The 22,763-nt window shown below is 39.6% G+C and overlaps 1 protein-coding gene across 5 annotated transcripts in view; it reads right to left on the reverse strand.

Annotated features, from left to right (window-relative positions):
• Window positions 1-22,763, reverse strand: part of shank1 (SH3 and multiple ankyrin repeat domains 1) — a 61,285-nt gene that overhangs the window by 18,860 nt on the left and 19,662 nt on the right. For all 5 annotated transcript variants that reach the window (XM_086091768.1, XM_086091741.1, XM_086091732.1 and 2 more), the window contains 13 exons: window positions 18,779-18,982; window positions 17,918-17,989; window positions 17,689-17,797; window positions 15,863-16,017; window positions 14,103-14,270; window positions 13,695-13,811; window positions 12,812-12,889; window positions 12,666-12,732; window positions 12,159-12,328; window positions 11,934-12,058; window positions 11,601-11,764; window positions 10,121-10,234; window positions 9,390-9,465 (listed from right to left, as the gene is read on the reverse strand). In XM_086091768.1, coding sequence (XP_085947894.1) covers window positions 9,390-9,465; window positions 10,121-10,234; window positions 11,601-11,764; window positions 11,934-12,058; window positions 12,159-12,328; window positions 12,666-12,732; window positions 12,812-12,889; window positions 13,695-13,811; window positions 14,103-14,270; window positions 15,863-16,017; window positions 17,689-17,797; window positions 17,918-17,989; window positions 18,779-18,982 — 1,619 coding nt within the window. The remainder of the gene's footprint in view (window positions 1-9,389; window positions 9,466-10,120; window positions 10,235-11,600; window positions 11,765-11,933; window positions 12,059-12,158; window positions 12,329-12,665; window positions 12,733-12,811; window positions 12,890-13,694; window positions 13,812-14,102; window positions 14,271-15,862; window positions 16,018-17,688; window positions 17,798-17,917; window positions 17,990-18,778; window positions 18,983-22,763) is intronic.

Consider the following 22,763-nt stretch of genomic DNA (forward strand, 5'->3'; position numbering starts at 1 on the left):
TCCATGTCTGAATTTATTAATTGATGAGGGAAAATTAGGTGACCCCTATTGATTAACATTGTATTATATTGATATTAATCTGATATCAGCTACAAAAACAGTATCGGATTATATTGGCCTTTATTCAAAAACTCTGATATACAAGCAGTCCATTCCAGACTTCTCTTCTCTTCTATCCTGCACATTATTATTTTTGTCCCACCTTCAGTTGTTCCCACCTTAACCTCCTGACTACCAGGAAAAAAAATATTGTCCAATCATGTTTATTTTGATATTCCCCAATCTTTGTGAAGTAATTGGAATATTGCAAAAATAAACTTTGGATTTTTTTTCTCCCCAAGCTATGATGTGTCCACTACAGTGGACATTGGAACCCCATTTAGGTGAAACTGAACTTTGTTGCCAAACAGTTTAGTGACTGTAGTCCAACAGGAAATGTCAAAAAGGCAACACAAGAAAGGGTTCAAAATAAACATAAGTGCCTATTATCTCTTTTCTTTTGTTTAACATTTGCTTAGTTTGTTTTTTCAAAAATAATTATTTTTCCTGGGAGCCCAAAGGAAAACCTTGCACTTCGTACACAGATCTGTAACACCCTGCCGCATGTGTTTCGTCCACCATTTCTGGACAATGGATGGCCCCATAGTGTCTCAGAGCTGCATTTTGCGGCGGTTTCAATTTTTGACGTGGGGGTGTATAGCCATTCTCGCTTCACTTCCGATTCCTGCTTGGGCTCGAACAATTAACTCGTCACCAGAGAGCAGTTTGAAGGAAAGTAACGTCTATGTTTTTTTTGCCCAGAAACTGGCAGCCACTGATTGATTGACTGGTCGATCGTCAAAACATTGGAAAATCTGTTGTGGTTGTGGCTCAAGTTGTGCCCGACTCTTCTCCTATGGCAGTGTTGCATATTTGTGATGTCATAATGCGCGCGGCCTCGTGTTGACAGAAGATGCGTCATGGCGACATGGCAGTCGCCAGTGTGGGCTTTCTTTACTGTGTCTCCCCGAAATGTTACCCTCGCATCTTTTTGTTACATTTTAAAAACATGACTGTTTTGTTTTGGCAAACTCAAAATGAGTTACCAGTTGTCTTTGAAGCAGAGATATAAAAACAATTCAGCTTCATGGAGCTTTACACAATGTTTCAATGTATTTGTACATGTTAGACTTATAGTAGGACTCAAAAGTATATTTGTAATTAAGTAAGGTACACATTTCCGGGCATGAGTTTTTGCCTTTTAAAAAATTTGGTGTCTACATTCTTCTCAAGCATATCTGTGAAAACAAAGCTACTTCTACAACAGCCCATTTTCTCACAAAACATTTGAAGATGCAAAAATGTGACTTCTGTTGAAGCGTATGAAAGTGATTAATTGGAAAATTGTTTGGAATTGAGCGAAAGTCCACCAGCTTGCCTTTGACTGCATAATGGAGACTCGCACGCACTGATAAACGCACAACAACATCACCGCACAAACAACATGCCGTCAATCCACGCAGGCGTGACGCCGCCAGTGCGCGCCTTCACACGCATGTTCATTCAGTCAAACGCTGGCACACGTGCCTCACTCTCAAACACACACACACAAAATCAAAACACATCCAGGCGCCGCAACATCTGTCAATCGATGGTGCCAGCCATGACGCCAAACCGTACGACTCCCGCCTTTCGAGCTACCACGGCGACGGAAGGATGGAGAGGAGGTAGAGGGTGCTTAAAAAAAAAAGAAGGGAAAAAAAGCTTGGACGGGTACCTGTAAATGAACCAGATGCTCCGATTCATCGGGCCCAGCATCGGCCAGGAGGAGGAGAGGGAGAGGGAGTGCGAGAGATCCTCCTCGCCGCATGCCCCCGTCGCCATTTCCTCCCCTCCCTCTCCTTCTCGACAGCGGCGAGAGGCGAAAGGCGAGGAGGAGGAGGAGGACAGGAGGAAGAAGAGGAGGAGGAGGACGGGAGTGGGAGAGGGCCGCACTCCCCCAGCCCCTTCATGCTTAAAAAGACGGCAAGGCGAGTGCGAGCTGCGTTGGATGCGACAGGGAGGGGAGGACGGAGGGGAGGACGGAGGGAAGGAGGGAGGTGGCGGAAGGAAGGAGGGAGATGCTTTGGAGAGAGGTGACTGGCTTTCTGCAAGGAAGGGGGCGGGGCCCGCACACAAACACACACACACACACACACACACACTTGCAAGCACACGTATTCAATCATTTGACTGTCATGAAGTCCCATTCATAAAAAGCAGCGCAGCATACAGGCCAAGCTACTGACAGCTGTCAATCATCAAGGGGCTGTTGCGATGATGTCATACTACACACAAACGCAGACAGCTGATTGGCTCAAAGACAGTGAGGTCATTCAATTGGCTGCATTGTCGATATTGTGGCTAATGGCACATTTCATTTGGGCTTTCGTGCAAAAGTTCAATGGACTAAAAACAGGACGAGTGACAAGATAAGTCGCTGTATCGTCATGCGGTATCATCAGATCGATATCAATACTGCTGATCTAGCCAATTTCTTCTCTTATTCTCATTATGATACATACTATCACTGATGTCATTATCATTACATACAGTATATCATTACACGGTCTAATACAAAAGATGTGTGCATGGTGCTGCTGTGATATGTACATGTATTTTCTCTGAAATTTCTCTGCATTTATATAAAACTAATTCTTATAGAAAAACAATGAAATAGATAAAAGCCAAATATATATTATATCACACTACAATGTTAAGTACAGAACCAAATGCAATTTATTTGCAACGTAAGAGGATTTTTAAATTCCTGATCATAAAACGGCCGACACGTATCGATACCTTGAAATAAAGCCAGATATCAGACATCCCTTGTAATAGGGATAGATTGATAATCGGCCAGGTCCCATATTGGGCATTGAGACAAATATCGGTATCGGCCTTTAAAAAAAGAACATTTCTGAAGGTCGATAAAAGGTCAATCTAAAACATTTTCAATCTCAGGGAACTAATTGTTTAAATTTTCAGTTAACCTTATAAGAGATGCTGCTGACCCTTCCGAACCCTTTGTTTTTGTTCAACATTAAAACAAAGACATGTGAAAGTTTAAGATTTCAGGTATTTTTTAAATTTTGAAGAAAAAATATATTTACTGTAGAACGCTATGGTATTTACTTGTTTAAGTTTCCATTTAACTTTTTAACATGTACTGATAACTTTGGGAGCTCCCTGAAAATGTTTTTTTTAGACATTTTAAATGAAGTCTATTGTCTAAGTCTAAGATAAAAAAAAGTCTTGGAAAAATTGTTCAATAAACATGCTTTATTAAGACATTACAACATAGTCAAGATTGACATTTACATATTTTTTTTATTCTGACGCCAGTACCCCCCCGCACCGTTTTACTGAAAATGAATATCGGCTTCAAATATTGGCCTCCTTGACTACTAATTAGCAGCATTGGTATCAGCCCTGAAAAAAAAACATATCGGTCTATCTCGAGTATACTACTTAATATTTGCTATATAATAGAGTATAGCGGCGCAACAACGGGACTAAATCCTCAGAATTTTCTTATCAATAAATATACTCATATTTCTGCATTTGTCCATGAAAGCAGACCGTACCGTGTCACACCCCTCCCCACCTCCACCCCTCCCTCCCTTATTGATGCACAACCATTTTGTTTCCATGCGTGCGCATCATCCCCAAACAACATGAATGGGACTGACAGGAAGAAGAGGAAGAGGCGGCGTAAACTCACATCATCATCATCATCATCATCACCATCTCAGTCCGAGTGGCCGACTACCGAGTCGTCCTGCATCGAGGCGCGCGCCCTCCTCCATCCTGCATCCCCCTTCGCCTTCATCCATCCTTCCTTCCTTCCAGTACTTCTTCTTCCCTCCCTGCTTACATTCTCCTCATCTCTCGCACTCGCAGACCATCGCAGCTCTCGGCGGCACTCCTCTCGCATGATTGTGTGTGTGTGTGTGTGTGGTGTGTGTGTGTGTGTGTGTGTGTGTGTGTGTGTGTGTGTGTGTGTGTGTGTGTGTGCGTGTGCGCATATTTGGCCAGTTTCCAGCCAGGCGTCAAGGACTCTGCGGTATAACAATTAGGCTATGAAGTCATTTCAAACCGCCATTTGGGACAATAAAAACATTTTGTTGCAATTTTATTACTTACAATACGTATTATTTTGGAATACTTCGGCAGTCTTTTATTTTTCCAAAAAAGGTATTTTCTTAATATTATGCCTTTAAAAAATACTTTATCCAACTTTTAATTTGATTTTTTTTCCTTGTAAATTTACTTTAAAAAAAATACTTAATTTTAAAGATTACAACACTCAAATTGATTTACTACTTCCTCTCGAAAAGGTAACACTATTTTCAGATTTTTTTTGGGGGGGGGGGGGGTCTACCACAATGGCGTATTAGGGCCAAGTATAAATATATATATTTTTTTAGAGGGCCAAATTTGCCACTTTACAAACTCGCAAATTTACGATTTTTTCTCTCTCGCAAATTAGTGTCAAATTTGCGAAAGAGAAAAAACACGTAGCGTAGCTATAGTCTAATCCTATGAGGATTCGTTGGTGGTTAATGGGACACTGTTTATAAAATGAAAAGGCAGATTCATTTTTAAATTGAAACTTTACTCGTCAGTCACCACAGCAAGAGCAACAACACTTCCTGATCCCCTATCAGCTGACTAACACTAACCAATCAGATGCTAGCATACTTTAGGTAAATGCAAGTGAATGACGGAGAGATTTGACACATCAACTTAGATACTCGTACAAAAAACACACCAAAATGTTTGAATTTGTAAATAATAATTCTGGAAACATTAATGTACAATATAGATTTTAACAAATTAACTTAAATGCTTGATCGTCCGGGTGTGGACCTTTGCAAAGTGAGGCGTCTTTGTCGCTGGCCAGTGGCCGTACACTTCACTTCAAAGAGCGAATGCTTAACATTATATGGTTAATATGCTAAAGCAATTACTATCTCCTTATTTGGAAACCCGAGCTACGTTATTTCTCGTAAGTTTTTGATTTTTTTCTCGCAAATTTGTTACTTTATAAACTCGCAAATTTACAGGTTTTTTTCTCAGAATATTGCCCCCGCCCTTTAAAAAATATATATATTTATACGTGGCCCTAATACGCCGTCGTATGCTTCATTATGCTTGTATGAGTTTGTAAAAAAAGATAATAGTTAATATTTAGTAATATTATCCCTTTTTATTGTGCCTGATTAAGATAACTTCATTTTCTCCCCTAAACTATATTAATTTTTAAATTCAATTTTATTTTAACAAAACACTCTTTTCCAAAAAATAAACTTTTATCCTAATTAAAAAATATATATATATATCAATTACAAATGATTTCTACTCATTCCTGAATTCTCTTTTTGGGAGAAAATGTGACTTGATTTGCATAATTTAATGACTTTTTATCTGAAAATACATAACATTTTAAAAGATTGTGCCTTATTTCCAGAAAAACAAATTTTTTTTTATCCATATTTCCCCATTGTGGGAATAATAAAGGTTATCCTATTATGTCTTATTGTTTAAAAAAATATATCACAAATATATTTTTACAATAACCGTTTCCTCAATATGGGTCGTAATAATGACTATAACTTTCACTCCTTTCCCATGAATGTGCATGCCCTTGCGTGTGTGTCTGTGTGTGTGTGTGTGCGCGTGCGGTTGGCCAGTTTCCATCCAAGCGTCAAGGACTCTGCGGTATGACAATTAGACTATGAAGTCATATCAAAGCTCCATCTGCATGCCTCTCTTTGTCCCTCTCAGCAGGGCGACGGAAATCTTTGAAGGCTAATTTGGAACGAATCCGGCACTCGGGATAAATCAGGACACATATCCAATAATCAGGACTTTGTGCAGCCAGCCAGGGTAATTATTATTATTATTTTTTTAGTAACATGACAAGCCACAAATCCAACAAACCATCTTTTTGAGTTCCTGTCGTGTCATGAATGGCCTGCTGTCCCAATACTTTTGGAAAACAACAATATCACGACATTCCAAAAATATATCGAGAGAGTGCAAATCAATACAAGATGATATTGAAGTGGCTTTGTGATGTGTGACAATGGTGAAAATCGGCCGTCGGTTGTTTAGATGGACGTCAACCATTACGAGCCAGTAACGATACCAAAACAACTGGACCTTGATTTACACATTTAATTCCTTCCATGACCATATTTGTAACTCAAAACACTTGTTTCTCATATCAGCTTTATCCATTAAAATGAATAGAAATGCCATTAATACATTAAAGCACTCACAATGATTTTTGTATTTTGTATTTTTGTCTATAACACAGACATAGATAGAATTCAGTTACAATTAAGCTGCAGTAATATTAGTTGCCATTCACGAAGGATAAAGAAAATACGCCCGGTATATGGCGTTTGGCATTGTCTGTTAGCATTAAGAGTACAGTACATTTTATAAACGTTTCGTCGCAGGCTCACCTAGTCGTGGATTTTTTTCCAAATTATTTTTAAAACTTTTTTTTAGGGTTGGGGGCGGAGTTTAGTTACATTTGTTTGGATTTATTAGCATCTTTTGAAGAATTTTTGGCGATTCACAAAATGATTTTTTTTCCCAATCCAATGCATTTCGATGGACTTCAGTTATACTAATAATATACTTTTCACGACCATATTGGTATAAAATAATTTTTTTTGTCATACACCTGATTAGGAAATGCGTGTTGCTAAGTGAACCCCCCCCCCCCCCTTTGTCGCTATGTGAAAAATGGTGGCCTTCATCATCATTAAAGTTACCCAACCCTGCTCTATCGCTTTTTCACATTTTTTCTCTCAAAACAAAGAAAATTGTCGATCAACATGACACGAGGACGCGGCCATTTATTATTTTATTATTTATGCAATGTTTTTCAATTCAACGATTGAGTCCGACTGGCCGTCGTCGGAAAAGAGAAGCCAAGTTCCTCAGCAATGATGTGAGGGTGATTAGTGAGACTGTTTTACTCGGCGGTTGTTGACAAAGAGCAGCGGGCACAAGATACCCGCCCAGCGGTCTGCGAGGCCCGTTGGCCGTGCGCCCGGCTCACCAGATGGCCACCTCAGCCCGCCCCTGACCGACACACAGCTGTCCGTCCAGATCCTCTTAAAGCTCTACTGAGCGGAGCCATAATGGCCGACGACTATTTGGTGTGAGCCCATCTAAACCGATTGAAGAAGAATTTGCATTTCCTCGTCAAAAGCCTCAATTTCCCAGTTTCCTCGAATGCAGCATTAGCACTTCAGATCACCTTTTGAGATAAAAATAAATAAAAACTGCAGGATTTTTCTCCAGATAAGCAGGCAGTCAGCGCTGGTAGGCAAATTCTGCCACTGATTATCTTTGCCGGAATTGGAGGAGCGAGCCGTTATACGCATGAACTCATGCGGTCTGTTCATCTCCTCCGCATGAGATCATTGGAGGGCCGGCGGCAGGTCAGACGAGGACACCGGAGAAGTCATCAGCGCTCAGGCCACTTTACGACATTTGCTTGGGGGCGGGAGCTTCACGAGGACTCTTCGGGGAAAGCTCGACAACAAGACTACCCAAATTGCATTTACAGATCACTGGCTAAATCTTAATTGTTAATGTATTTAGTAGGGCCCGACCCATGTGGAGTTTTTTTTTTTTTTTGTCTGATGTCGATTCCCATATTTGGCAGAATAAAATTCTGATAACCGGATTAATTTAGAAAAAATAGATAATGAAGAAACTAGCTTCTTTTTGACTCAAATAAAGAGATGAAGCACAAGCAGAACACTTGACTGTATTTCAATATTTTGTCCTTTAGTATCGGTTTAGCTTTACAACAGAGACAAAAAAATTGGCTTCTTTTTTTTTCCCATCCAAAATAAAAAATCCAGGTACTCAACAAAAGCAGTGTTTTGTTTTGTTTTTCAAACAAAAAACATGAAAATTTTCATTATTATGTTTTTGTTTATAATAATAATAATAATATGCTTTTTGAGGGGGTCGGTAGACAACGTTGCTTTCTGGTGCTAGGCTGCCCCCTCACTGGCTGAAAAGGTGACTTGAAATGTAAACGATTGTAATTGTGGAAAACACTTGAGAGTCAAGATGTTCAAAGTGGACTGCCTGGTATTTTGCATCAAAACAAAAAAAGTGTCCCCTTTGTTGCCCTTCACCGTGTGGCCTCCAGATGGAGACACCACAGGGGAGAGCGGGTGATGGCCGGACAATTAAAAAGTGCATGGGGGGGTTCTCGGTTAAATTAAAAAACAACGGAGGTAGGCGGCGACGGTCACGGATGACAGGAGTGTCAGTGGGGGATTTGACCCATGTAGGCTACCGTGGCGGACTAAAAGCCACCGCTTGAATTTCCCACCATGATGAAAAGCATTTTAACATCAATAAAATATGACACTGTCGGAGACAAACACACTTAGCCAGAGAAGAAGATGAGTCAGATATTGAAATTAGAGGTGGGGATCGTGTAAATAATACATGTAAAGCATAAAACAGAGATTTCTACATTGCTAATATGCTAACATATGACATGCTCAATGCTAATACGCTAGCAGGTGGTATGCTAGCATATTGCAAGATCGCAGGAAGGCAGATTGATAGGGATTTTACATTGCTCTGTCGTCAGGTACTTTTTTTTTTTGAATGGGAATGAGTAAAATGCTAACATACTAAAATGGTACACTAACTTCTACTACGTTAGCAAGGCTGATTCATAAGGGTTTTAAACACCGCCCACGGAGTCAGATACAATTACAATGCTAACATGATGGTAGGAAGTGTAGTCCAAAAGGCGCTCAAGCAGCTCAAGTACCATTTTAAATGGGAATAAGTGAACTATTAACATGCTAGCAGTTGCTATGCTAACATATCGTAAGATAGTAAACAGAGTAGACAAGGAGACAAAGCAGATTGATAAGAATTTTACATCTTGCCCTTAAGTCAGATACTTGTATAAATGAACTTTTTTTTTTATTATCCTTAACATGTTGGCAGTAGCTTAGCATTAGTTAGCAGCTAATAGATCATTTTAGGAGGAAACTGAGCAGGAGTTCTATTTAAAAAAAAAAAGTGTGCAGAAGTCGACCTGAAATTAGGTGAACAGCTGGCATGGCATGCCTATCATCACCACCCCCCGCCATCACGCTAAACCTCAAACAGCTGGTACCTCCTCCAGGGAAACGGTGTCCCGCGCCCCACAGTCACAACACATCACAGTCACAGTCACAACAACAACAGAAGCAGAGTGACTCAGCATTTGCTGCGTGTCCAAACACATGAACACACGCTCGACTACGACAAGGACGAAATAACCCGGTGCAACTGTAGGTGGCGCCATGGAGAATTTTTCTTACCTGGGAGCATCAAAGCTGTCGTAGGAGCCCACCGTGTAGTGACGGAACAAACGCTTGGCACGCTCACCGCGGCTCTCTGGAGTCACAATCATGAGGGGAAAAAGAGCACATCCTTTACGTTAATACATGTACAGTCGACCGCCGCATACTCGCAATTTGGTTATTGTATTTTTTACTAATATTTTAGCATATTTTATTTTGGCGGTAGAGTTAGAGTTGGGTGGAAGTTTCGCCTTTCCACCCGATATTAATGGAAATGTGTATTGAATGTTTGTCAGCTGGATTTTTTTTTCTTGAAGAATTTGGGGGTTTCTAAAAAAAGAAATACAAAATACATAAATATAAGATAAATATAAAGTTAAACTAAAATAAAAATGTTTAATAAAAATTATTTGATCTGGCTTCTTGGCTTAACTGGAATTGAAATCATATGAAAACAAATCAAATAGCATAATTTTTTTTTTTTTAATGCTTAGAAAAATAAAAAATACAAATGACCTGTTTGGGCTTTTTGATTTAAAAGTGAAATCATAGAAAAGGAATTTAAAAAGGAATATAAATCAAAGTAAAATAATAACAGAACAAAAAAAAAACTGTATTTAACACAACAAAAAAAAACATTTGAAATAAAGCTTCTTGAGGTGAACTTAAAGATAAATAATAAAAATATCAAAATTTGTTTTGACTTTGATTCAAATGGAGAATAAATAAATAAATAAGCTCAAACGGACCTGATCGGCCGTCTTGACTTCGAAGCAAGACTTCCTCCACACAGTCGGAGGGGAACCAGCCGGTGCGACCGCGGACCGTTCCCTCCCAGTAGCCGCCTTCGCCTACGCTCAACACTACTCAAAACACACACAAAACCACCACGTGATTAATAATAATAATAAAGGAGAGAAAAAAACAACAACACGACATACATAATCACAGACAACAGACACAAACATACGTATGTGCATGCCTACAACATACAACCACCACATACTGGACATAATGTACCTGGCGACACCTTCCACTCACTCACAAACAGGATTAGGAACAAGAACTCTGGAGGTTACACCGGAACAGGATCTAATGCCAGATCTGGATCTGGCCCAGAACTTGAATCAGTTGTGTCCACTTACTTCTCACCTCTGATAAATGCCGCCATAAAAGTTCTAATTAAAAACCGCACCAGAAAAAAAAATTAAATAAAGTTTAAATGACATAAAATGGGAGGAAATACAGCAATTACAGTAAAGTAAAATGACAGTAAAAAAAAAGGGAAAAAAAGAAAAAAGAACAAAATCCAATAAATGTAATTGAAAAAATATGAAAGCGTAGGTTTGACTCGAATTACTGAAAAATTTAATAAAAATACAAACACATTTAACTCATTTGCTTCCAAAAACATCCATTTTAAATGTTTTAAGTGTCCCAAAGACGCATTTATACGTAGGAAAAAAAAAAAAAAAAAAAAATGACGCTAGAGCATACATAAGGCTTTGATGCAGCCTCTCAACTGCAGAGAACGGTTGAAGAAATGGTAGTTATTAGATAAACGGTGGTGCCTGAGCAAAAGAGATCAACCAGGGCCATATTGAAAAAAGCTCACAGTTCTAAACAGATTTGTGAATAATGATGAAACTTAGCTATATTCTAATGCTAATTGCTGCAAAACGGAAACAGATAGAAAAATACTTTTTATATAATATAACAAAATATTCTGAGGGCCTTGCAAAATGAGTCAAAATCCAGTAAAACAGCCGGAAGCGAAGGGGGTTGCTTCAGTGAAAATGATCTATAAAAATAGTTAATAAAATTACAATCGAATAAAAAAAAACTATAATTACAATTTTTAAAAAAAATCCTGACCATAAATTACAACGAAAATTTGATTTATTTGAAAAACGATACAAAATTATGATGGATTACAAAAATACGAATGTAATAGAATATACTGAAATACAAAAAAAGGCAAAAGAGAAAAAAGAAAAGAAAAAAAAAAGCAAATTATCAAACAGAAAAAACCCTAATAAAAATGTACTTAATTTTGTTAAATGTCACCATGAAAATTCTAATTTCACTACTGCCATTTACTGAAATGGTCCTTGCAGCTCAACAGCGTCAATTTGCATGCGTGTTCGCTTAAAGACATTTCTAGAATGGTTCAAAATGTTTTCACGCCAACGTTTTTTCGGCTTCGACGGGAGGACCCTCGGTGCTGACCTTTGACCCTGTCGCCCTTGCTGAAGCTAATTTCCCGCTCTCCCTGGGCCGAATGCGCTCGCGTGGCCACAAAGACGCGTCCCGGCACGGCGCTGTACAGGCGCCGACGCTGGCCTGCCGTCTGCGTGCTGGCTGAGCCGGTGGCGGCAGGGGCGGCAGCGGGCCTGGAGGGGAACATTTCAACATACAGGCAAAATGAGACACTCGGTGGGCTAACTCCATTTTTGTCCATGTACTTTAAACAGTTAATCCTCTAGGAACATTTTAAATTACGAAGACAATGGGTTGTACTTTTGAGGTTCTATTTGAAATCGAGAGTCGTTCCCTCCTCACCCTTGTTTGCGACTCTGCTGCCGGCTGCGGTCCTCCTTGTCCCCTATCCTGCCTCGGGACGGGGATCGTGTCCTGGCCCCTCGGGGGCTGCTGGAGCTGCGTATGGTTCCCGTGTGTTTGAATCCCTGCGAGGGAAAACGTCAATTAGTCACGTTACATATCATACATTTGAGACTTGGGACGGACTGAAAGATATCAAAGTGTCAAAGTCCCAAAGGTGGGTACCTGCACAGAGACGATGTTGGTGCTCAGCGAGTTGGGCATGGCCATCCAGTCGGGTAAGTTCATGCTGCTGTCACTGTTGGCGCGCAGGAACGGGTGAGGGTGAGGCAACGTCAGGGTGTGCGTGCTCTCGCGCCTCTGGGGGGCGTACTTTGGAGACTCCACGAAGGGAACTGGCGGGTAAGGGTTAGGGGGTGCGGGGTGGGTTAAGGAAGTTAGCGTTGGGTGGGAAGCGTGAGAGATGATTGGAGAGTTACGTTTGGGGAGGAAGGTAAGGTGGTTCAGGTTAAGGGAGTAAGGTTAGGAGATTAAGGAGTTGATCATTACAAGTAGCATTCGGCCGTCAGACGTTAGGGTTAGAATTAGGATCAGGGGGTTAGGAAATAAAGTGTTAGGGCCTAATTTATTTTTCTAGCAAAACCTCATCTTGCTTTCTACTTGAACAAACCAAAATATTCTTTTTGTTTTTTCAACTGAGAAAAATGTCAAGTAAGCGAGCAAAAGACTAACCTACATCCGCATCCCGGTGGTTTTTGATGATCTCCCCCAGCTCGAAATTACCCGACATGACGGCCACCTGATCAAATGACATCATAAATGGCTTTAATTTCTGCTTTTGTGCTTTAAGAAAAGACACAAAAGTAATCGAGTATTACCTGAAAGGGCGTTTGGCCGCTGTTATTCTTTGTCTCCTTGTTGGCACCTCGGTAGAGCAGAATTCGTGCACAGCTTTCCTAAAAAAATATTTGTAAAAGTGACAGATTAATGTGCATGAATTGCACTGCTATTCAATTGTTTTTGTTAAGTCCCCCGCAAGGAAGAAGAAAATATCACGTCAACCCTCCACCACAAATAAACAGTTTCATTTGTCTATAAAATTATTTTGGCCAGGTCACTCTTGGAAAAGAGATTTTTAATCTCAATTAGTTTTTTTTTTTCCTGGTTAAATAAAGGAATGGATGTTATTAGCTAATAGACATTCTCTGACAATGAGACCGCTACTGCCACCTACTGTAGTGGATGTGCAATTAAACTTTATTCTGTACTTGTAATTCTTTATTTCTTATATTTCTTTATTAATCATCATTATTATTTGATTTATCTTATTATTATAACATTTATATTATTTATTATTATTTCCGCATTATCCTTTATTTCTTATATTATTATTTGTATTTATTTCTTTATTATGCTTTATTCTTATCCTTCTAGTACAGCAAAAATACAAATCTAAATAATAAATAAACTAATAAAATAATTTTAAAAAACATGTTCTCTGGGGTCACACGCAGCCCGCCTGGCATTGCACTGTGCCCCGCCCCCCTATTTGAAAAGTACTGCTCTGTTGCCATATAGTTAATAGGCTGGCCATAACATTAGGTACGCCTAACTAGAAGGCTTTGGGGTTAGTCGGGTTAATAGAGTTAGGATGTTCGTCAATCATATAGTTTTCCACATGAATCTCATTTGATGTACCTAATGTTTTGGCCAACATGCACTTGGGAAATGTAAAGGTATGAAATATTACACAACCCGTACCTTGTTATATAAAGCGCATATGTGCAAGGCAGTGTTTCCAGATGCATTCTGGAAGGTGGAGTCGGCCCCGTAGAAGAGGAGGTGCTCCAGGTGCTGAGAGTTGCCGTTCTGACACGCCTGAGGGGGCAAAACCAAACACACGTGCACACATGCACAACTTTAGACGCTTTCACACGCACGCACGTTGTCATGCGCCGGCACCCACACACTCAAACTCAAGTTTACGCACACCGTGACAATGGCTTCATTCATTCATTCTTTCTTTCGATCACTGATGCCGATGAGGATGGAGCTACCTGAATTCCTCCCGGAAGGCGTCGACTTGAGTGGCGGACAGATGGTTGACATGGGGGACACACACACACAGAAGATGAGGATGAAGACGAAAGCACACGCAGACGAGCGGACCTGGTGCGTTTCGTCCCAGCCGTTCTCGTCCCTGATGCCCAGCTTGGCGTGGTGGTACAGCAGCGTTTCACAGCACGAGGTGTCGCCCCCTGTCAGCACAGTGTGGTACAGCGGCGTCAGACCCCGACGGTCCTTGTAATCCGGGGAGGCGCCCAGAGACAGCAGGACCTGCGGCAACATTTGCACATTAAAAAAAAATAATTAACACCACCACTCCTTTGTTTCTTGCCTTTCATGATTGGACTCATGAAAGACAGGAAATGAAGTGGATTTGTGCAAAGAGCCCATTAACCTGCGCAAAGGGAGGTGGAACTGCAACAATCAGAGAATTGATACAATATAGCACTTGATTTCATCATAAATATTAGTTTCATGTATTTCTTGAAAATAAATGTTTTTATCGCTTAAACATATCGCAGCTTTGTGTGCCTGAAAATTATACTTAATAAGATGATGATTAATAGGGATGTTCGATACCGCTTGTTTTCAGACCGATACCAATACCAAGTACTCAACACTTGAGCAGCAAAAATCAATGACAGATAATTTAAAGAAATACCTATACAGTATATCCCAAATATAGCATTTTGCCTTATAATTGCATGCAATGGATGGCAATTTTCTATTCTTCTAATTTCTCACTGCTTGTTCCACATCATAAAATGGCCAAAATAGAGTGAATCGTTGTGAGTTCCGAAAACTTGAAATAAGGTCGGGTATCAGCGCAGTACTCACACATGCCTAATGATTAGTAACACTTGTTTTAAATTTTTATCCGTTTTTGTGTACATAAATGTGCCATAACAAATATTTTATTCTTATTGAGATGAATGTTTTATTCCTTTTTTTTATTGTATGCATGCATAAATAAAATATGATTATTACAATAGTTATTGTTAATTTTATTAGATTTTTATTTTGCCGTAATTAGACTTTGTAAACACAAAGATAGCAATATAAAGACGTTTACTTATGATTATTATGATGACAACATTCATTGCTTTTTAAAAAAAAAAAAGACAATAATCTGCCCAGAAACATCAGCTGATACGAGGCCACGTCACAGCTGTCAGATGACAGCGTCTGAGCCCTGAGGAAGGCTGCAGTGGACGCTGAAACTGGTAAAAACAAAACACAAACCTTATTGTCTTAAAAACAAAAAACAACATTGATTGTAATAACTAGAAGTCAAGATGAATGTTTTTAACCAACTATGATGACAACAATTATTTAATTCATTTTGATTTGATTTAATTTGATTTTATTATTTACTTTTAATTTAAATTTGCTTAAAGGACATTAAAAGTGCTATATAAATTCTATATTATTTTTATTATTACATGTTTTTGTTAACTAGTATTAATTTTAATGGATTTAAATGTATCGTTATTTTCTTAGTTTTAATTAGGATATGCGTACATGTAAAGCACAATAGAAATCCTCTTTTATAGTTATGATGATAAAAATTAAAATATATATATATATATTATACTTATTGTGAATCTTCCATATGTCATTTCTATGCATTTTAGTATACATGAAAAATGCAATACAGAATCGAAATGTTCTCATCAACACCACTATAAAAAAAATCACAAATGCTGCCTATTAGCACATCTGAATATGTTTGATGCTGGAATACAATAAGTGACATTGTTATTTGTGTGTGTGGGCGATTACGTTTATTTGAAAACGCTCTCACGAGAATGAAATGAAAAATAAGAAAACATTTAGAATATATCAGGCGGTTGCGTTTGTACCAGCAGGGCAATATGGCGGTGACCTCGGACGGCTTTGTGGAGTGGCGTGAGGCCATCTTTGGCACGGAAGTCGATGTGGGCGCCTCCCTCCACCAACACGCGGATGGGCTCGCCGCCGCCCGGCTCGCACTGAACGGCCAGCGACAGCGGCGTCTCTGCGGGACACAAACACGGACGCGCATCAACACAAACATGCTAAAATACTCACCGGCACAAACGTGCACAAATGCCCACACAGAATCAAACACAAACACAAAAACATACACACTCATAAACACACACAAGCAAACACACTTAAAGTAGAAACAGAAAAAAAGTACAGTAACAAAAATTGCATTCAAACAGACATAATTGCGCTCACAAACACACATATTGAGTGTTATTGTAAGCAGCCTGTGTGTGTATGTGCGGCAAAGGAAGTGCACCCCCCTGCTGTTGACACGAGGCGTTAAGCGTGTCGTCACCCGCTCCCTCGGTGACACGCTGACTGCGAAGCGAGTGTCAACACACCAGCAGACGCACCAGCAGGAGGCGCCAAGAGCAAAGTGACGCGCGGTCATAAAAGGCGCTACTATTATGACACCACTTATACATCTCGTTTACGGATTAAGTGAATTACTCAACTCATCCTTATTCATTTTAATGCCGGTGAATTTGCTGAGTCAGCACATGTGTACGACATCACTTTCTAATTAAGTCATTCACCAAGTAATGTAACTCATTATTTTCAAATGACACCTACTGGTTTCTGTATATATTACATGACATTTTGGCAACTGCCCAAGTGAGCAGTAGCACGTTATTACGAACACTGACTAGTGCCACGTATACAGCCAACAGTTAACTCATTCACTCCCAGCCATTTTCACTGAAGCATTCTCCTTCGCTCCCGGCTGTTTTACTGGATTTTAACTGATATTAGCAGGGCCCACAGAATATTGTGTTCTATTGCTATAAAACATGGAACCTACCAAAAAAAAGAATATTAGCATCTGTTTCCGTTTTGCAGCAATTAGCATTAGAATATAGCTAAGTTTCATCATTATTCACAAATTTGTTGAAAACACTGGGGGAAAGAGCTTGTTGCAACATAGCCCTGGTTGAGCTCTTATAATCTGCTGCCACCTGCTGGCCGTTTTTTTTGTAATAACTACCATTGCTTTAAGCATCCTCTTTAGTACAGAGGCGGCATCAAAGCCTTCTGTATGCTCTTGCATAAAACAAAAATATATATATATATATATAAATACGTTTTTTGGGACCATGGCACTATTGTATACGGGAGTATGAGGATATCATTTATAAATGTATTAGGGTATATGTCTATTAATTTCATGCACATATGTCGCTGTGTGCGTATTTTAAAGTGCACTTGTATATATGACTAGGTTTATACATTTCCTTTTGCTAAAATACATGACCTTATCATTTTATCAACATAAAACGAATAAGGGGTAGGACTAGATAATTTTTTAACTCCCTCCTACCCCTTTTGAACATTTAAAAACGATTTTCTTTCTTCTTATTCTTGTTTTTATTTTTTTTCTATTTTAAACTTGTAATGTTTTTTTTATGTTTATATGTTCAATAAAGCCATAAAACCAAACCATAAACCATTAAAAAAAAATTATACATTTTTGGGAGCAAATGAGTTAAGTTCATATTTGACTCTTATTTTTTAATTTTTTCATAATCACTGAATCTTCTCAGAGTGCATAAAAAAGCCTCTTGATGCAATTCAGTTGCAGATATGACAACCTGAGTTCTCCGCAAACACATAGCTTTATTCCCCAAACGTCTTTTATGTTCTTGTGCTTTGTGCTTACCCCCGGTGTCGGCATCTTGGTAGTTGGGATCGAGTCCTTTGTCCAAGAACTTGCTCATCTTGTCCACACCGTTGGTTTGGATGTAATCCATGAATTTCTTCAGACTGGCCTACATGTGGACAGACACAAACAATTGTAAGATTGCAGTGGCGCCCCCTAACACATATGCTGTATATTACATAGCAATTTTGTTTTGTTTTGTTTTTAGTGAAAATTTAGAGTTACGCACCTTGGTGTGCAGTTTGGCCAGCTGCTTCTCATCCAGGTTAGTCTGCTTGTACACTCGCGTCTTATATCGGAACTAAGAGTAAAGAGAGAGAACACTTATTACACATTCTTTGTCTTTAAATCAAACTAGACACATACAATAGTAATGATAGTGCATGATATGCTGGTTGAAGCTTTGTCCAAAAGTCAAGAAAACGGGAAAAAGATGAAAATATCACAAAAATCAGGATTTACTTTGTTGTTAATAAGAACTTGACGGTGAACTTAATGAATAACTTAAGCAAGACAGCGCATGATATGCTGCTTGCAGCCAGATCACGAAGTCAGAAAGATATGGAAAAAGATGAAAATGTCACAAAACTAAGGATTGACCATGTTATTTTTCAGTTTTATCTACATATATGGCGTGTAGCAAATAAGGAACTATATCAGGACAGTGCATGATATACTGCTTACTGCCATGACTCAAAGCCTGGAAGATAAGAAAACAATTCTACAAAACTTAGGATTTTCTTTGTTGTGTTTCAGTTTTTAACAACAAGATGGGGAACCTTATAAAGAACTAAAGCAAGACCATGCAGGATATGCTGCTTGCTGACACGTCTAGAATTCAGGAAGACGATAAGACTAATTGCCATAAAAATTGGATTTTATTTAATTGTCAATTTGCCGAGACATGACAGGTGGAAAATAAAGAAATAAAGCAAGACAGTGCATGATATGCTGCTTAATTTGTCTTCACGTCAGAGTGACAACATTTACTCGATGTATTGCTTTTCAGTTTGTAGTTACATGACAGGTTGCATATAAAGAAACAAAACGAGACGGTGCATGACGCTGCTCTTTAAGTTGGTGTTCGTACCTCCAAATAGGGCACCCCTTTCTCAAAAGACTGCGGGTACTCCTTGAGCAGCCGCTCCTCCTCCAGGAATTTGGCGTCGTGGCCATCGGTGGCGGGCTGGAAGAGGCCGTAGTTGAGGACGTCTCGCAGGGACTCTGTGAGCGAGCACAACACCTGCTGCTTGGCCTTCCACACCGTGGCGTCCGGGTTAAAGCGCAGGCATTTCTGAGGCGGGACAAACGGGGCAATTTAGGAGGAACGCTGAATCGAAATGACATCATTTCAGACGGTATCAAGTATCAGGATCAAGGAAACCAAATGCAAGAGTTTTTAAGACACTTTTCAGGCCACGGATGTAAACTGAAGGCCTCTCATTCACTAAATATTTACAGGTAGCACAATTTTTTGATGAACACTACTCCCACTTGGCCTTATCTACACAAAAAAGAAAAGAAAAAATTGCATTAAATGTCCTTTTTTGGACTAGAAAGATCTTTCAATAACCATTCTAACAACGTGCTGGACATCACATCAGACATACAACATAAAACCAGAAATACAATAATAAAATTATAATAATAAAAATAATCATAGCCAAATGTAAAATAAATACAACAATTGGATAAACAAATAACTCAATAGAAAATTCCTTGTTAAATAAAGTACTAAATATAAACATGGAAATTGCCCAACTTACAAAAACATCCTGTTCTCTTGTAAAGTTTATTGCAAAATCTCTAAGTGTAAAAATCTAAGATTGAAAAAGCACAACTTAAGCTGAAACGTCCTTTGTTGACTCTTAGCTTTCTAAATATTTTTCTTTAATATATATTTTATATGTATTGCTTAATTTAAGGACAGAAATCCAGGGGGGGAGAAATATTTTGGATAAAATGTGTTAAGTTTTCAACTGAAACGTTTTCAAGTTCATATATATATAGATTTTTTTTAAACCATTTTGAATGTAACCACTTCCACAAGCCTTATTTTTGTATTTTTTGTACTGACCTTTTTAACGTATAAAAATCTGGATACATATATTATATGTAAATACAAAAAGGGCCTTACTTTTAAACTCTTATTTTTTCATTGGTAATGTAAACAAAGAAAAGAAAATACATTCGTTTTTTTTTTTAAATGCTGACATTAGTGTTGTTGTTTTTAATCATACTTTTCCTTTAATCATTGTCAAACATCTCCCCACATAATGGAGTAATAAATATTGACATGAGGGGCTAAAAGGGGACGGAAAGTCTTGCAAATATTTGACTCCAACTATTTTTCATTGATGTCTTTACATTACGAGTAGGCATTATCCACTAAATTCCTACGAAATTAGAACAATCACATTTATTGTTGAATGAATGAGCAATTTAAATGGAGCAAATTTGGAAGGGATAAGCAAACAGGAGTCGCAGTGGGCCTTCCGTGCGGCAGGGGGAGGCAGCTTGCAGAGCAAAATAGGTCAATCCCAGTGAAGAAGGTGCACAGAATATGAATGGCGGTACAGTGTGGCTTTACACACACACGCACGCGCACACTCAAAGAGGCGCTGTCAGCAAAGTGTAGAAGTCACAATACAAAAAAAGCATGAAGGACGACTGTTGTCACGGCGACGCCGCACTGTCGCGCCGCGGTTGGCCCTCGCGGAGGACACACACACACACACACGCACACACCCCACACACACAGAGTTGTGTATGCATCACATTCATTCTCCCTCAGTTTTATTCACCGTCTCGCACAGCCAGCACGGCTACCATGGCAACCGGTTCATTAGCCGAGCAAGCTGCTTGTTGCCATAGAGACTTCCCGTAGAGATGGGGTACTTTGTGTGTGTGTGTACGTGCGTGTATTAAGTGTGTGTATTGAAAGGGGTGGGGGTTAGAATGGAGGGCAAACGATTGAGAGAGAAAATGGTGATGATTAGTTTGGCTCAGTTTCACGCAAACACACAAATCCACACACAAATCCACACACAGACACACGTATGCTCTCCAGTTGACGTGTCGGGAAAATAAAAACGCTGATAATGGTGATTCTTAAGCTGTAGAAGACATTTCGGCCGGCCTATCGAGCGGCGGTCCCCCCCCCCCCCAGCCCCCCAGGAATGAGACGCTTCCACTTGTTCCGCCAATTAGAGCCCATCATGAAGACAGTGGGCAAGTTCCTCGTCGTCCTCCTCCTCCTCCTCCTCCTCCTCCTCCGCCTCCTCATCAAGGACACCCGTTCGCAGACGGCTTCTTTCTAACATTCTTTCTAAAAGAGTTCCCGCACACTGATCTGCTCTTTGTGTTGATGAGATTAAGGCAGTCTTTATAAACAGACAGGTAGTAAATGAGGTAGAAAATAAAGAAGGTACATAAAATACGGCGGGCAACTATGTCTTGCTAAACAAGAAGAAGAAAAAAGATGTGGTCCCAAAAATCTGGAATTACGTTCTGCTCTTCAGTTGGTAAATACACGAGGAGCAAAAAATAAATAACGTAAGCAAGACAGTTGCATGATATGCTGCTGGCCCGCCATGTCCAGCAGAGCTCAGAAAGATGATGATCTCACATTGGTACAAAAAAAAAAATCTGGATTCCTTTATTGCCTTTCAGTTTGTAGCTACATGACAGGCTGACAATAGAGAACTGAAGCCAGCAGTGCATGATATGCGGCTTGCTGAACTAAGAAAGATGAAAAAAGATAATATCGTCACAAAAATCTGGATTTATTTTGTAGCTTTTCTGTTTGTGGCTACATGAGTGACGGGCAGCCAATAATGAACTAAAACAAGACAGTGCATGATATGCTGCTTGCTGTTATATCTTGCTGAGCTCGGAAAGAAGAAAACATATTTTTCTTGCTTTCTTTTTAACGAGATTACTGACAGCTCCTCCGATGTCACCATTGGTTGCCAGGAAACAATATTATTCTTCATATTTGGAGAACATTTTGATTCAGTGAAGCAGCGTCCCCTAGTTTACAGTCAAACCACTACATATCCCATCTCTCCTACTGACCATGGTTTTGTAGAGATGTGTCCCAATACTTTTGTCTATGGCCGCTCAGCATTTTTCTGAAGGACTGAAATAATGAATGGTGGGAGCGAGAGAGTGACAATGAATGGATGTTAAAAATAAATCAATTGGACGCAAGGAAAGAGTGATTCCAAGCCGGTTTTTGTTTGTGTGTGTGTGTTTGGGGTTATTTCCACAAAGAGCTCATTAAAGCCTTCCCATCCCCTGAAACACTTGGCCTGCACTCAAAGGCCAACAGGGAGGGAGGTAAGGTGGGAGAAAGAGAATAGGTCGAACTTGGGCAAAAGAAGACGCTGAATGGCGAGGACAGACAGACACAGTAGGCGCACAAGAGCGGAAAAGTGCAATTCCACTTTAAGACTTTTTTGTTTTTTAGGCTGCATGAACACAACTCGCTGGTGATGGACATCATGTCGCATATGTCCGCCAAGACTTGAATCTAACACCAAATCCTCAAAGTTTGATCGAGAAGCTTTCAATTGAAACAAGACGATGCTGTGCTGCTTTATTTTTATTTTGTTATTTTTTTTCTTCTTCTTTTTTTTTTCTAAGAGCTCAGTATTGTTCATTCGGTAATTTCACCGATTTGACATGTCATCATCATTGCTCTCTTTTTTAATTTTTAATTTTAATTTTTTATTTATTTTGTATGTGGGTGAATATGTGTATGTGCGTGCGTGCATGTGTGCGTGCGTGTGAGTGTGTGTGTATTCATTAGTTCACCAAAATCCTATTAAAAAATCCCATACCGTTCACCTAAACCGAACACCGCCGTCAGGAGACCCGAGGAAAGACCAAAGAAAAGAAAGGAAAGTGAAATCCAGCACCGACCAGACACCACCCACCACCCACCGGGCCACCAACCAGAGTCCTTCACCAACCCCAGAAACATCTAAATTCCAACAAATCAGGGAGACCTCTAGAGACCAAAGGAGAGACTGAGGAAAGGAAGGAAGGACAGACGAAGCAGAGTGAGATCC

This window comes from Leptonotus elevatus, chromosome 1 (assembly GCF_054856555.1).
Source record: "Leptonotus elevatus isolate MCC_2025b chromosome 1, RoL_Lele_1.0, whole genome shotgun sequence".
Taxonomy (NCBI): Eukaryota; Metazoa; Chordata; class Actinopteri; order Syngnathiformes; family Syngnathidae; genus Leptonotus; species Leptonotus elevatus.